General features: G+C 39.6%; 2 protein-coding genes across 2 annotated transcripts in view; one reads left to right on the forward strand and one right to left on the reverse strand.

The window, feature by feature from the left end:
* Positions 1-8,575, reverse strand: part of GLMN (glomulin, FKBP associated protein) — a 33,614-nt gene extending 25,039 nt beyond the window's left edge. Inside the window, exons 1-5 of the mRNA XM_015421470.1 lie at positions 8,480-8,575; positions 5,676-5,736; positions 4,756-4,881; positions 3,535-3,654; positions 2,374-2,482 (exon numbers count right to left, since the gene is read on the reverse strand). Coding sequence (XP_015276956.1) covers positions 2,374-2,482; positions 3,535-3,654; positions 4,756-4,881; positions 5,676-5,714 — 394 coding nt within the window. The 5' untranslated portion in view covers positions 5,715-5,736; positions 8,480-8,575. The remainder of the gene's footprint in view (positions 1-2,373; positions 2,483-3,534; positions 3,655-4,755; positions 4,882-5,675; positions 5,737-8,479) is intronic.
* A 24-nt stretch (positions 8,576-8,599) lies between these two features.
* Positions 8,600-13,559, forward strand: part of RPAP2 (RNA polymerase II associated protein 2) — a 77,216-nt gene continuing 72,256 nt past the window's right edge. The window contains exons 1-3 of the mRNA XM_015421471.1: positions 8,600-8,657; positions 10,375-10,420; positions 10,752-10,866. Coding sequence (XP_015276957.1) covers positions 8,600-8,657; positions 10,375-10,420; positions 10,752-10,866 — 219 coding nt within the window. The remainder of the gene's footprint in view (positions 8,658-10,374; positions 10,421-10,751; positions 10,867-13,559) is intronic.

Below are 13,559 nucleotides of genomic sequence, written 5' to 3' on the forward strand. Positions count from 1 at the left end.
CAGGAATAAAAACAGCTGGGCATGGTAGTTTTCAGTATAAAAACAGAGTACAGGAAGAATGAGCTAAACAATTCATTTCTACCTACTCCAGTCTCCCTCCTTGAATCACAGCATCAGTGCCTGCAGCATACTAAAAGAACGATGAGACAATTACACATAATACGGAGTTGTACTCTCAAAAATCATATCACTGATTCCCATAAGCAGCTTCAGTGCACAGAACAAAAAATCTGCAGAACGGGGCCACCAAGGACTAGGACTGATATTTCCACAAACCCAAAAGAACCCCAAGGTTTGCAGAAAAATCAAAAAACCTTTTATTTAAAAAATCAGAGGGTTTCCAACTTTAAAAAAGGCAGAAGAGTGACATTTGCACATAGATAGATGTCACCTGGGAGAAAATATCTTCTGGGGGGGAAAACAGCTACCTGCAACGGCACCCGACAGTGGAAGAAGGTCGCATGGGAAACAAGAGAGCATGAGGGCAGTGACAAGAGGCAAGGAGAGCAAGGAACGACCAAGGATAGAGAAAGGAGCTGGGGGAAGGGAGAGAGTAAGAAGGCGAGGCTGTTTAACAGGAGATGGACAGAAAGAAATACTGGGAGGGTGAGTGGCATCGACAAAGGGCAGGAGCAGGGAGAAAGCAGAGATGGAGGCTAGGGAACCAGAGCTGAACCAAGAGGGAATGGGATTTTCTCTTCCCTGTGGAAAGAGGAGGCGGCGGAGGAGAGCTGGATTTCTGCCCTTCACTCAGAGCGACTCTAAGCTGAGTTAGTGTGAGCTAGCTCACAGATTTTTAGCCTCCGGCTCACACATCTTTCTCTTAGCTCAGGAAGGGTGGCTCCAGAGCAAACTAATTTATACAGTAGCCAGATCGCTTGCTCACAACTTTAATGCCCATAGCTCACAAAGTAGGATTAATGAATCTCTAATGAAACTCCACACCTTAGAGGAAGCCTATGAGGTAGGTGGGGATAAGAGAGCTCTTGAGAGAACTGCTCAGAGAACTGCTGTCACCCAGCTGGCTGCATGTGAAGGAGTGGGGAATCAAACCTGGTTCTCCAGATTAGAGTCCGCCAATTTTAACCACTACAGTTTGGGGTGGCTATGGCTCTTTTCCCCTCCCAAGTCCTGCTCTTCAACCCCTCCCACCAATGTACCTGGGAGAGTCTAAACAGTGCACTCTAGCCTCTGAGGAAGGCAGTATATGTTGGAATTGTCCGACTGTCACAAAAACTATTGGGGGAGAGCCACATTGTTTTTGTTGCTGGTCCCCAAACCTCACATGTTAGACAACATTTAACGTGGCAACATATGAGAAAAACTCAAGAAAGGGTATTTGAAGTTAAAACACACAAACAAAAGACAAGAGAAAGGCAGCATGTGGCAGGGATCAACTACTAAAAGTTTGGACAAACAGGACATTGTCTGGTGCCTAATGACAGAGATGGTGTCACGTGAACATTCATTGAGAGGAATTTCCACAGAAAGGGAGCAACCACAGAAAAGTGAACATGTTAAAAGGCACTCTGAGCTATGAATACCACATCTGTGCCCATAAATAATATAGGATCTAACAGTGCCCACAAATCACAAATTTGATCTTTAGAGGGCATGTGCAGCTCTATCAAATACCAGCTGACTACCACCTCCATGGTCCAGCAAACTACCCACCATCTACCTACTATCAACTAACTACCCAGCTACCAACACTGAGTGAAATGGAACTTACTTCCAGGTAGACCTGCTTAGAATTGCTCCCATATTTTGTCTGGGTTGAGTTTCAATTTATTAGTGCTAATTTATCCCCTTACCAATGTCAGGCACAGCTTTGCAGAACAAAGAGTTCATTCATGGTCTGCAACCTAAAGCATTACTATGGATTTGGGTGTGACCAGTGGGATTTTCTTATTTCTTTCCTTTCAACAGCAGACAGCTATATGCCGTACCAGAAACTGCATTTGAAAGTCCCCTCAGTTTAAAATCCAGCATAAATGATTACTGTTTGAGAAATGTGAGACTAAAGGTGTGAAAATTAGTTTCACTGTTATTTGTATTCCAACACTGTAGTTTATGGTTGTAACATTCTACTTTTTCTTCAACAGAGCAGAAACCATGTCTCCACTCACAGAGTGCGAGGAGACTAATTACAAAGTACTTTAAACGCTAAACAGCTTTCCAAATGGTGAATAAGCATTCTTAGACAATAAGGATAACCATAATCCTTTGTATGTCTTCCGATAACATTACAGCACATCACTTAATGCATTGAAGAAGGTTTTCAGACTTCATGCTTTAAAATGCTTCCTGTGACAACTAAACTAACACAGTCAGTCAAGTTCTTTTGTTTTCAGAAAAGAAAAAAATCCTTACCTTCCTGCAGAGGCTTAAGCAAAAGCAAGACAGTTTGGGACATCTGTTCCTTAGAAGTTTGTTCAATCTGTTCCAGAAAACCCAGAACAAGTTCTTTTGGATTGCAAAACTGAAAAAAATGGTGACAATGGAAGTCCAATATGTGTGTAATGTTCATTTCTAACATCTTATAGTAAACCAACCACCACTACCATCTATAAGATAACAAGCATATGACAAATCAGGATATTTTACACAATAACACTGCCATTTGAGAGAGGATTCAGGTGCAAGATGTTTTCCATCTTACGAACAATTATAAACAACTCCTAGTCACTGAAGCCTATGCTGCTTCACATCTGCATGAATGTAAAGATTTTTCTACCTAAAATCTAGTTTGCACAAAACCAACTTTCTAGTTCATTATCCCTTCAACAATATATATCAGCCTGAAAACATCTCTCCCTATATGTATATAAACCTGGCTGCCAAATCCCCTCTTTCCCAATTGAAAGATCTTGAATTTCCACTATTAGGAAATGCTCAGACAAGGCTAGAGCTTTAATGAATCTCTACAAAGAACAGATGCAAAGCAGTGGAGCAGCCTCCAGAAATCCTTTCTTTCTCGGGGTTAGCCGTTATCAAGCAAGTGCTTTTGGCTAATATAATTCAATGTATGATGCAGATGGAGATAACAGAATTCTGGACTTTGCCACTTCAAACTCAGGCACAAAGTTACAAATTTTAGAATTCCACTATGTTACAAGCTCCTTACATGCCGTGCACTAGATCAAAGAGTGGGATACACTTAATTTCTCTCTTTAATATGATAGATTACTATATGCTGGGAGCTTTCTGTGTGGGCAAGCATTCCTAATTTGACCACAGTCTGGAACACTAGAGTACAGAATTTCAAAGATAAGCCCTATCCATCCAGCCCCTTGTCTCTCCCTTAAAAATGCTTCTTTGGAATTTGTTATTCAGATCAATCCCCACCCCAGGCATACACACTGAAGGGTAACCATTCTCCCTACAACTCTACCTATCCCACAGAATCCTATATATAGTATTTTTATCTTTTAAAACAATCTAACCCCCCTTTGCCACCACTGAAGGGCAAAGCTAAAAGACATCTCTTATCTCTGCACCCTGATAGCTGACAGAGCAGACATTGTGACTCACCTCCACCAACTTATCTAATATTTTCTTGCAGCGATCTCTCTCAATGTCATTTTCTTTATATTCATGTGTACATCTGATCAGAGGACCCACAAGATTCCAGCCCATGCTTTTGATAATAACCTATACAAAAGATTTCAAACCCACTTTACCAGAAAATAAAATACTCATATATCAGAAAAACACAATGAGCTGAGTGCAGAGCCAAACTTTCAAAGTGTTCCAGTAGAGGCTGTTCTGGAAGTATATCCCAAGAATCAGAGTTACTGCAAAATTGTTTCATTGTTTATTGCATTTTTGTTCTACCCTTTCTCCACAGTTCTTCAGATAACACAGGCAGCACCCTTGCTCCATTTTATCCTTATAACAATCCTTATAATGGATTAGGTTAATGAAGAGTGACTGGTCCAAAGTGAACTTCATGGCAAAGGGGCAAGTGGAATCAATGTCCCCATTCCTAATCCAATACTTGAACCACTAGATTTCACTAGCTGCATAATACCTAGAAGGCCTAGTTTTCACTGAGGTGGTAAGCCTGTATCTGGAATTTATCACTTTAGATCCCAGGTGGTGGCTGTAATGACTCACTGATCCTCCATACAAAAACAATTCACCCTCATGAAAAAACAGCATGTCAGGGAGAAGGGATCTAAGCCTAGCCTTGTCCTGACATTTTAGTTGCAGAGGGAACTTTTCCATATGGAAAAGCATTTTGCCACCCAAGTCCCACCTGCAGAATGAGCTGACACAGTCCAGACCCAGAGTCTATCACCTCAATGAGAACTAGGTTCAGTGCTTCAGCATTATAGCCTTAAGCTGAAAACTCATTATTTAGTCTCTATGTGAAGGCAGTTCATGTGAATTGTGCATCTATTAACTCTCTGCCTTGGGTAACATTTCCATTTTAGGAAATAATTCCAACCAGGCTGTACAGTTTGACATAGTCCATATCACCAGCATAGACTCATCAGGCATCTGATGTAACAATATAGCTCAAGCACGGGTAACTTGAAATGCTCAGAATTATAAATGGCCTTTTCTATTATAGTAAGGGCTTAGAAATCATTAAACATTATTTAATAAAACAGCTATTGCTTGGGTTACTAGCATTCTCATTACTTAACAGGGAGACACATTTCTATCATACGTTCAAGTTTTCAGTTCTTGTAGCTCTATCCATTACCTGATGGCTTTGGTACAGATGGCGGTGTAGTTTTAACTCACCTTGTTTTTCTCATTTTGAATTATTTCTAATACTTCAGCTATATACCCCTCTTCCAAGCACTTCTTTCCTGCAGCTTGGAAATGGTCAAAATCTTCTCCTTTAAAGTCCTCCTCATTCAGTATTTGCTACAATGAGAATGTACATGTTTTCACTATAATTTATAAAATCAACTAGAAAACCATTGCATAACTTTACACAATACAATTTCATATCGAAATCACAGTGATTCTTTAATTGTATATAGATAAGACACCAACTCCAGAAACATGCCATCTGTCTCAGTGTTTCTTCAAATGCAGTCTGAAACATTTTGCTATACTTATGTCTAACAATAAAGTATTCTTATACCACATGAACACACATGAAGCTGACTTATACTGACTTAGATGTATGTTCAAGGTAAATCAATTTTGTGCTTTTTTCTTTTTTATTTTTCTATACTGTTATATAAATATTGGTATCAAATATTATCAAAAATAGGTTTCACCCAAACAAAACATCAAAGTGCAGGTTTACATTCTGTACAAACATTCAGACAGCACCTTGTCAGTATCACAACCACTAGTCCCACGGGACTCTAGTAATTTACCCATTTCAAATACAATCTTTTTCAAGGACTGTGATGTATATAAAGAACATAAGGTGCAACAGTTTTTCTTTGTGAGCACAAAAACTCTTAAGATAGCAGCATATTTTCTAGGGTCCCATTGGAACTCTTGCGGCAGACATAATAACCTATCTAGGATAGCATATCCCTCAAGTTCTATCAGGTAGGAAGGCAAGTGGGTGATAACAGTAACAGTCCCAAGTTAAAAGAGAACAGGAGATGAAGATCAGATTTCTTCTACTGTGTTCATCTCTGTAAAATCTATTAAAACAGCTCCTTTATGTTGCATAGTGGAATTTACCAAGTACTTACACATCTTTGTATTACGTCTCGAAATTCTTCTTTTGCCATTATTTTCTGATCTTCAAGAGCTCTGCCACAAGTTAAAGAACATACCCAAATGAGAAACACTTTATTCTATCATCCACTTATCAAACACTCAACCTAAAGATACTTAACATCAGACTTCAATACATTTAATAAACTTTAGCCTAATTAAAGAGTCTAGCAGAGTGTCCTGACAAATTAAGCTCATAATTGTTCTACCAGAGTGTTATCAGATTTCAGCTTGGTAGGGTTTTCTCCATCTGTGGTAACTTGGGGCCTACAAATCCTGCTGCCACATACAGAAGCTGACTTTTGCCACACCACTGCATGCCTTCCAAGCAGCATATCAAAAAGAAATCCTACATGTGGCAGAAATGCATGTATCCAGTAGCTGCAGGCTGAAGGGGATGAAAGTCAGCAAAAGATGTTCCACACAGCTGTGGCCATAAGGATCGTGACAACATGAGAGTCCAAAAGACTCATATGCAACCTACAGCTCACAACTTACACTACTTCAGCACATCATCAGTAACCCAGAGCCTCTCCTGTTTAAATGGTATTTCCCTTTCACCAGCTTTGAGTGTCAGACTTTTCCTTGGTTTTACAGGCTCATGGACAGTTAACCCAATACAAACACAATATATACCATGAGATGGCAACCCATATAAACAGACTCTTCTTTGAAGTTACTAATGAATAATACACTGGTGCTCAATATAACTTATATGATCCTTGTTGTTTGTATCAATACAACAAAGTACAACATAGTCTATTTCTTACAATAACCAACAATAACAAATAACAGCATGTACTTTTGTTCCATACAGCTTTGTGAATTTTTTTACAGCATATACTTTTGTTTAGTACAGCTTGTGAAAGATTCTGACGGGGTCCCGGTTTTCTTTCAGCCTGTTTCTTTATCTTTATCAAAGAATTCTCATACTTAAAGACTACATGAATGAAAGACTTCTGTAATTATTTCTATCACATACCGCTCCTGTTTCAAGAAGACAGATTTGAAACAGGAGCAGTATGCCATAAAAAGAATCGCAGAAGTCTTTCATTCATGTAGTCTTTAAGTGTGAGGATTCTTTGATAAAGATAAAGAAACAAGCTGAAAATAAACCAGGACCCTGTCAGAATCTTTCACAAGCTGTACTAGGCAAAAGTATATGCTGCAAAATCTTTCTCAAAGCTGTATGGAACAAACGTACATGCTGTTTGTTATTGTTGGTTATTGTAAGAAATAGACTATGTTGCACTTTGTTGTATTTGTTGTATTGATACAAACAACAAGGATCATATAAGTTACCTTGAGCACCAGTGTATTATTCATTAGTAACTTTAAACAAGAGTCTCTTTATATTGGTTGCCATCTCATGGTATATGTTGTGTTTGTACTGGATAGACCTTTCCTTGATTACAGGCAGCCCCCAACTTAATTCTCACCAACAACATCTTCTCACCAACAACCATGGATCACCCATCAGAGGCACAGTCCCAGGATCTACGTGTCAACTCTGTACCCATATATACCTTGGTAATACTTATACGGACCTATTAATACCAGTGGACCACCAAAAAGGCAAATAAATGGTTCCTAGGTCAAATCTAGCCTGAAATTCTCCCTGCCAAGCAGATTTATCACAGATGGTTATATTTATAGGATATAGCAGGTAACTTAAAATGACAAACTGATAGTAATTCAACAGTGCTGTATGGTGGTGAATAGCTGTTAAACGGTAAGCAATTATCTTATTTAATATATGTAGATATCTAGAATCATTAAGTATTTGTCGTATGTAATGCTATTAACAAAATCAATAAAAAGATTTATTTTTTAAAAAAATCTAGCCTGAACTCTCCCTTGAAGCTAAAAGGACTAAACTGAGGCTATCATACTTTGATCACATTAAGAGAAGATAAGAATATAAGAGAAACCAATGCTGGATCAAGCCAGTGGCCCATCCAGTCCAACACTCCGACACACAGTGGCCAAAAATACCAGGAGTCATTGTGAAAGACAATAATGCTAGGAAAAGTTGAAGGCAGCACTAAAAGAGGAAGCCTGAACATGAGATGGATTGACTCAATTGAGGAAGTTTTTGCAAGACCAGAGCAAAGCTGTTAAGGACAGGACGTTTTGGAGAACGTCAATTTATAGGGTCACCATATCTGAAGCAACCTGACCGCACTCAACACACACAGACACCATCTGGGGGCTCCTCCACTTATAAATCACTTGATTTAATGTACACCACCATGTGCCAAAAATGCCCTTCTACTGTCTGTTTTGGACAGACTTGTTGATCTCTAAGTGAGAGAATCAATGAACACAAATCACACATAAGATGCACTAGACGCAAAGAAACGGGCTCTGAGCCACAAAAAGTTTACGCTGCAGTACAATGTTGTCTGTTTTTGTTATTCTTTCTTTTGTTCACTTGTTCTAAGATAGACTCAGCCTCGGGTTCCGAAATCAGAGTGCACGCTAAATAATAATCCCCGCAAATAAATAAACCCTCCGCACATTTGCACAGGAGGACATTTTATTGACATGCGTACAATCTTACTTCCGAGACAGAAGGGACGGAATGCAGCTATAAATAGCCAAAGCTCTATCTCAGGCAGGCCGACCACGCTTGCTTCAGGGTAAGCGCAACTGAAGAGGACAAAATTTATTTCAGACTAATCACCATAAGGCGACGATTAGCTTTCCTCCCTTCCCCGCCCAGTGCATTCCAATAGGGCCACAAAAGCTGCCTGTCACGCCTCTCAGCGCCGTTTACCTCAGGAAATGCTCCGACTGTGGCCGGACTCGGCGCTGCCTCTCCCGGCTTCCCGAGCTCCGCCTTCTCGCAAACAGCGCCGCGGCGGGTGAGAGGTCAGAGGGGAAAAGGCTCCCGATGATGGCGGAAGAGAAGCCGCGAAGCTCCGCTAAAAGCCGACATCACCGCAGACGCTCAGGTAAAAATGGTCGGTCCTCTCCCCCCCCCCCTCCTTACAGCATGGGTTAGTCTTTCTCTATCGTTCGCCTCCATAACGAAACGGGGGTGGAAAACCGGGAGGGGGGTGGGTGGGACAAATGCCACGTTCCCCGACTCGAGGGCGGGCTCAGACAAGACCTGCTGGGTATCAACAAGCTTCGTCCCACTTTGTATTGTGGATTTTAATGTAAAACAGGGTGGATAGGTTTGTAGCCCTGGTTTCTAGAGCTCCTCTGGCTTTAGATTTCTCAGGTCCTGTGGATTTTTATTAGAAAGGAAATGTTACTAGGATAACCAAGCTTTCATAAAAACCGTTTCCGAATTATAGTAAGTGGTTAAGACGCTGAACTGCAGGCTGTGGAAGGTCAGTAGTTCAGCAGTTCAAGACCCGGGTGCCGCATGATGGAGTGAGCTCCCATCTCTAGTTCCAGCTCCTGCCAACCTAGCAGTTCGAAAGCAAGAAATTGCAAGTAGAGAAATAAGTACCACTTCGGTGGGAAGGTAACAGCATTCCGTGCACCTTGGTGTTTACTCATGCCAGCCACATGACCACGGAAACGTCTTCGGACAGCGCTGGCTCTTCGGCTTTGGAATGGAGATGAGCACCGCAACCCTAGAGTCGGATTCGACTGGCTTTCGAGCAAGGGAACCTTTACCTTTACTTTATCTCTCTCAGTTAAAGCATGTGTTCCTTAGGCTGCTGTCACAGGAGCAGCACCAATAATAAAGTTGGCAACCCTATCAGTAAGTGAATTGGTTCAGTCGGGTGTTTCAGTCTTATTTACTTTGTTGGTACCCAAAACAGCACTCTTTATCTAGAGTAGCTGCGATCTCTTTATGCACATAGATCCAGGTGGGCAGCCATATTGGTTGGAAGCAATAGAACAAAGTTAGAGTCCAGGTGCACCTTTAAGACCAGCATAGTTTTATTCAAGGTATAAGCTTTTGTGTGCATGCACACTTCTTTAAGATACAATGAAATGGAAATCGAAATAACGGTCATACATATAGAAGATGGGCTGTAAATTAGCATACAGAATAATGAAGATGTTTTGAACAGATTAAAGGAATAACAAGCTTAGTTATGTGGCTATTATCTGTTTGGGTTCAACTCATGGGCTCTGTGCGCACTCGACTGCTCATACCTTGAATAAAACCTTTTTGGTCTTAAAGGTGCCACCAGGCTCTAACTTTGTTATTTGTGCACATAGTACTGCTAATGTGGTCATAGCTGCCCATAGCGTTCATACAAATAAAAGTGTAAAGTTCATCTTTCAGTAATGATTGAACAGGCCTAAATGTAAGTATACAAAAATATTCTCAATCTGTTAATTGGCACTGGACATCTTTATTGTTTAAGTTAATTAGCTGATGAAAGTTCAGTCTGAAACCAGCCAGTCATATTTACACAAATGTTTACCTTGCCTTGTATAAAGTAGTTGATAGAATATGCGTCATGTGCAGCCTAGTCTTCTAAGTATCTGCATTATCTGAATAACAACATATTCTTAGGGTACCTAAGATGCCAGTACCTATATCACAAAATGTGTTTAAAACACTTCTTTGTAGAGTTTTGTCAAGGTTATCCTACAAGTAAAATTGTAGGATACAGTTTTTATGCTCCAGGCCTTATATGGAATAAATTGTTTGGTTATGTTTTTATGCATCATTTGTTTTGGTTTTTTTAAAAAAAATAGGAAATAAACAAACCAGTACTTCGAAGAATGAAGATGCTGCACAAAGGTATGTTACATTCATGAGCAATTCAGTCCTCTGTTGAGGGGGAAGTCTATTAGTAGATGAGCCCAAAGATCTCCTGTAAGGCAAATTTTTAGACCAATAACAATAGGCCTGCATGTGTTATGAAAGTTTGCAAGCAATCCAGTAAAAGTGATGACTTTGTGGTAGGATCCATGGGTCAGAGGTGGGGAAGGAAGCACAGAATGTAAACCATGGTCTTAAGTATCTATCCAAAAGCAGCAAATCATGGTTTGGAACATGATCTATGATTAATTTAGCATAAACCATGGTTTCAGAGTGCTGCCCATATAGACCAATGTATTTTCTCTTGCAGGAGAGCAGCACTTGAGGCTGCTATTCGAAAGAAGATTGAATATGAGCGAAAAGCCTTGTGTATTGTTCAACGTCTGTTGGAAGATGATATTACTGAAGAGTTCCTTGTGAATTGTGTATGTTTTCCTTTTATACTACTGTATGTTGTTTTATTTATATGTTTGTTTGTTTTGGAGCTGTGGTGGCTCAGTTGGTTAAGACGCTGAACTGCAGACTGTGGAAGGTCAGTAGTTCAGCAGTTCAAGACCCAAGTTGCCGCATGACGGAGTGAGCTCCCATCTCTAGTTCCAGCTCCTACCAACCTAGCAGTTCGAAAGCAAGAAATTGCAAGTAGATAAATAGGTACCACTTTGGTGGGAAGGTAACAACGTTCCGTGCGCCTTGGTGTTTAGTCGTGCCGGCCACATGACCACGGAAACGTCTTCGGACAGCGCTGGCTCTTCGGCTTTGAAACGGAGATGAGCACCCCAACCCTAGAGTAGGACTCGACTGGCTTTCGAGCAAGGGAACCTTTACCTTTACCTTGTTTATTTTATTTATTTGGTACATTTTTATCTTCCCCTTTCCCCAAGGAGCTAAAGGGGGCATACGTAGTTCTTCCTTCTCCATTTTATTTTCACAACCCTGTGAGGTCATGTACATTGTGAGAGTGATTGGTCCAAGGTCATCCATTGAGCTTCAGGGCAGAGTGGGGATTTGCACTTGTGTCTCCCACATCCTTTTCCAGGAGAAGACTTAGTGTTAAGCTACAGTCCTGTGCACACTTACCTTGGAATAAGTCCCATTGAGTAAAGTGTGAATAGCAATGCCCAGGATTGCACTCTTGGCCATGCTTAATTTCCATTTGAAATCAAAGGGATAAACTGTGAGTCCAATTGATTTCAATATTCATGAAGTATGTAGCATATCAGGAAGATAACAACGCTGTGACCAACAAAAAACAGCTTAAAATAAGGCAAAGTGTACGTGGGGGGAATATATAGACTGACACAACTATTTTTGCATCAGGCTGGTGACCATTCCTAGATCTTAAAAAGTTCTAGCAGAAATAGGACAGAACTTAGAAGGTGGGTTTTTTTTCCATGCCACTTTATACCATTTGGTTTTCTCCATCTCCATCTCCATCCAAATCTTCCCACACTGAAGATTTTGAACCTTTTTTTAATATAATCTCTTTATTGGATTTTCACATATAAGAAAAGAAAAAGAGATATACATAGCACAATATTAGAACCTAATTAACTAAATTAATTATACATAATTGTCCAAATCACTTTTGTTATAGCATCATTGCCACCGCGTGAATCAAATTCATCTAAATTGCTCCAATAGCAAGGTTTATACATTACCAAACACTCTTACTCCTAAACCTTTCTCAGGCTAACAACAATATACTCATGAAGCTATCTTATTTATTTGAATAATTATAATCTTATATCCTGTTTGCTCTACTCAAAAGACCAGTTAATTAGAGGTTATTACATTTTGTACTGAAGAAATAACTTACAGACCTTCCTCCTACCACAGTATCTGAATCATTGTTATTTCAGTAAGAGACCCAGTTCTAGGTAGTACTAATTTAGCATTTCTACCAGTACACCGACATTAAGAAAGGCAGTTAAACTTTTAGAACAATATTTTTAACAAAGAAATTTCTTTTGTTACCTTTATGCAAACAATCTCTTCACCTAAATAGTTCACATCTTGCTCTTAATTGTTCTAATAAGGCAAACCAGCTATGTAAAAACATTCTATAATTGCATTTTGCTATTTTTTAATCTTTTAGAAAATATTTTTAATAAAAAAGTTTCTTTTATTAACTTTATAAAGACAATCTCTTTACCTAAATAATTCACCTCTTACTCTTAGTTGTTCTATTAGGAAAAAAACCCCCCAACAGCTATGTAGAAACCTTCTATAATTAGAGCCCTATAAAGAAAACTGGGGGGGGGGCAGTGTAAAAGAGCAAAGTGATCCACCCAAATAAGCATAATTTCCCACCATTTACTAAGTTACAAACTATCTCCCCCCCCTCCACAATAGTATTAGGTATCTTTCCTTTTTTTCCCAAAGACTTATTTATACCCAATAAGAAAACAAAAGTTCTACCAAAACCGAACATAGCTTTTGCCTCTTCCTTCTTCCCCATCTTTCAGTAAACTCCTTTTTCTTTTCAATCTCCTTTAGATGCCTTGCATTTTTGTACTCATAACTTTTAAGGCCTAAATCTTTTTTTCCTTGTTTCTGATAGCCAGTTCTCAGTCTTTTATTCACATTGGAATTCTTTACACCATCCTTTTCTCCTCTTTTCCGCTTTTCATTCTCATTCTTTTTTCTCCCTTGTACTTTTGATGGATGCCGTTTCATTATCTTTTTTCCAGAAATAGAGTTTTTTGTTTCTTTTAAGCCATATCTTGGAGTTGCGTTAATCTCCAAGGTTTCTCTTTCCGTATATACCGATTAGCCAGCAGCTCTCTCTCCTCCTCTTGAGAATACTCAGAGCCCTCAACAAAGCTCTGAGAACCTTGAACAGAGTCTCCTCTTTTCCTCGTGTTTGGACTTGAATTTCTGTAATTTTCAACCAGATTATTGCAGGCATTTTTTACCGCTTGCATAATTTCCTTCTGCAAGAAGTTTCTGAATTGTTCCCAAGTAAGGTTATGGACTAGAGTATCTGGGTCTAGCTCTTCATTATCAGCTTCCAGCTCCATTTTACAATGCAGCCACACCTGTACTTTCAATTGCCAACAATCTTTTGCACATATTTTCCCTTAGTTGCCATCCGACTGATCTTCAAGTTTAAAATTCC

This window comes from Gekko japonicus, unplaced genomic scaffold, assembly GCF_001447785.1.
Source record: "Gekko japonicus isolate JY-2015 unplaced genomic scaffold, Gekko_japonicus_V1.1 scaffold911, whole genome shotgun sequence".
NCBI classification, from domain to species: domain Eukaryota; kingdom Metazoa; phylum Chordata; class Lepidosauria; order Squamata; family Gekkonidae; genus Gekko; species Gekko japonicus.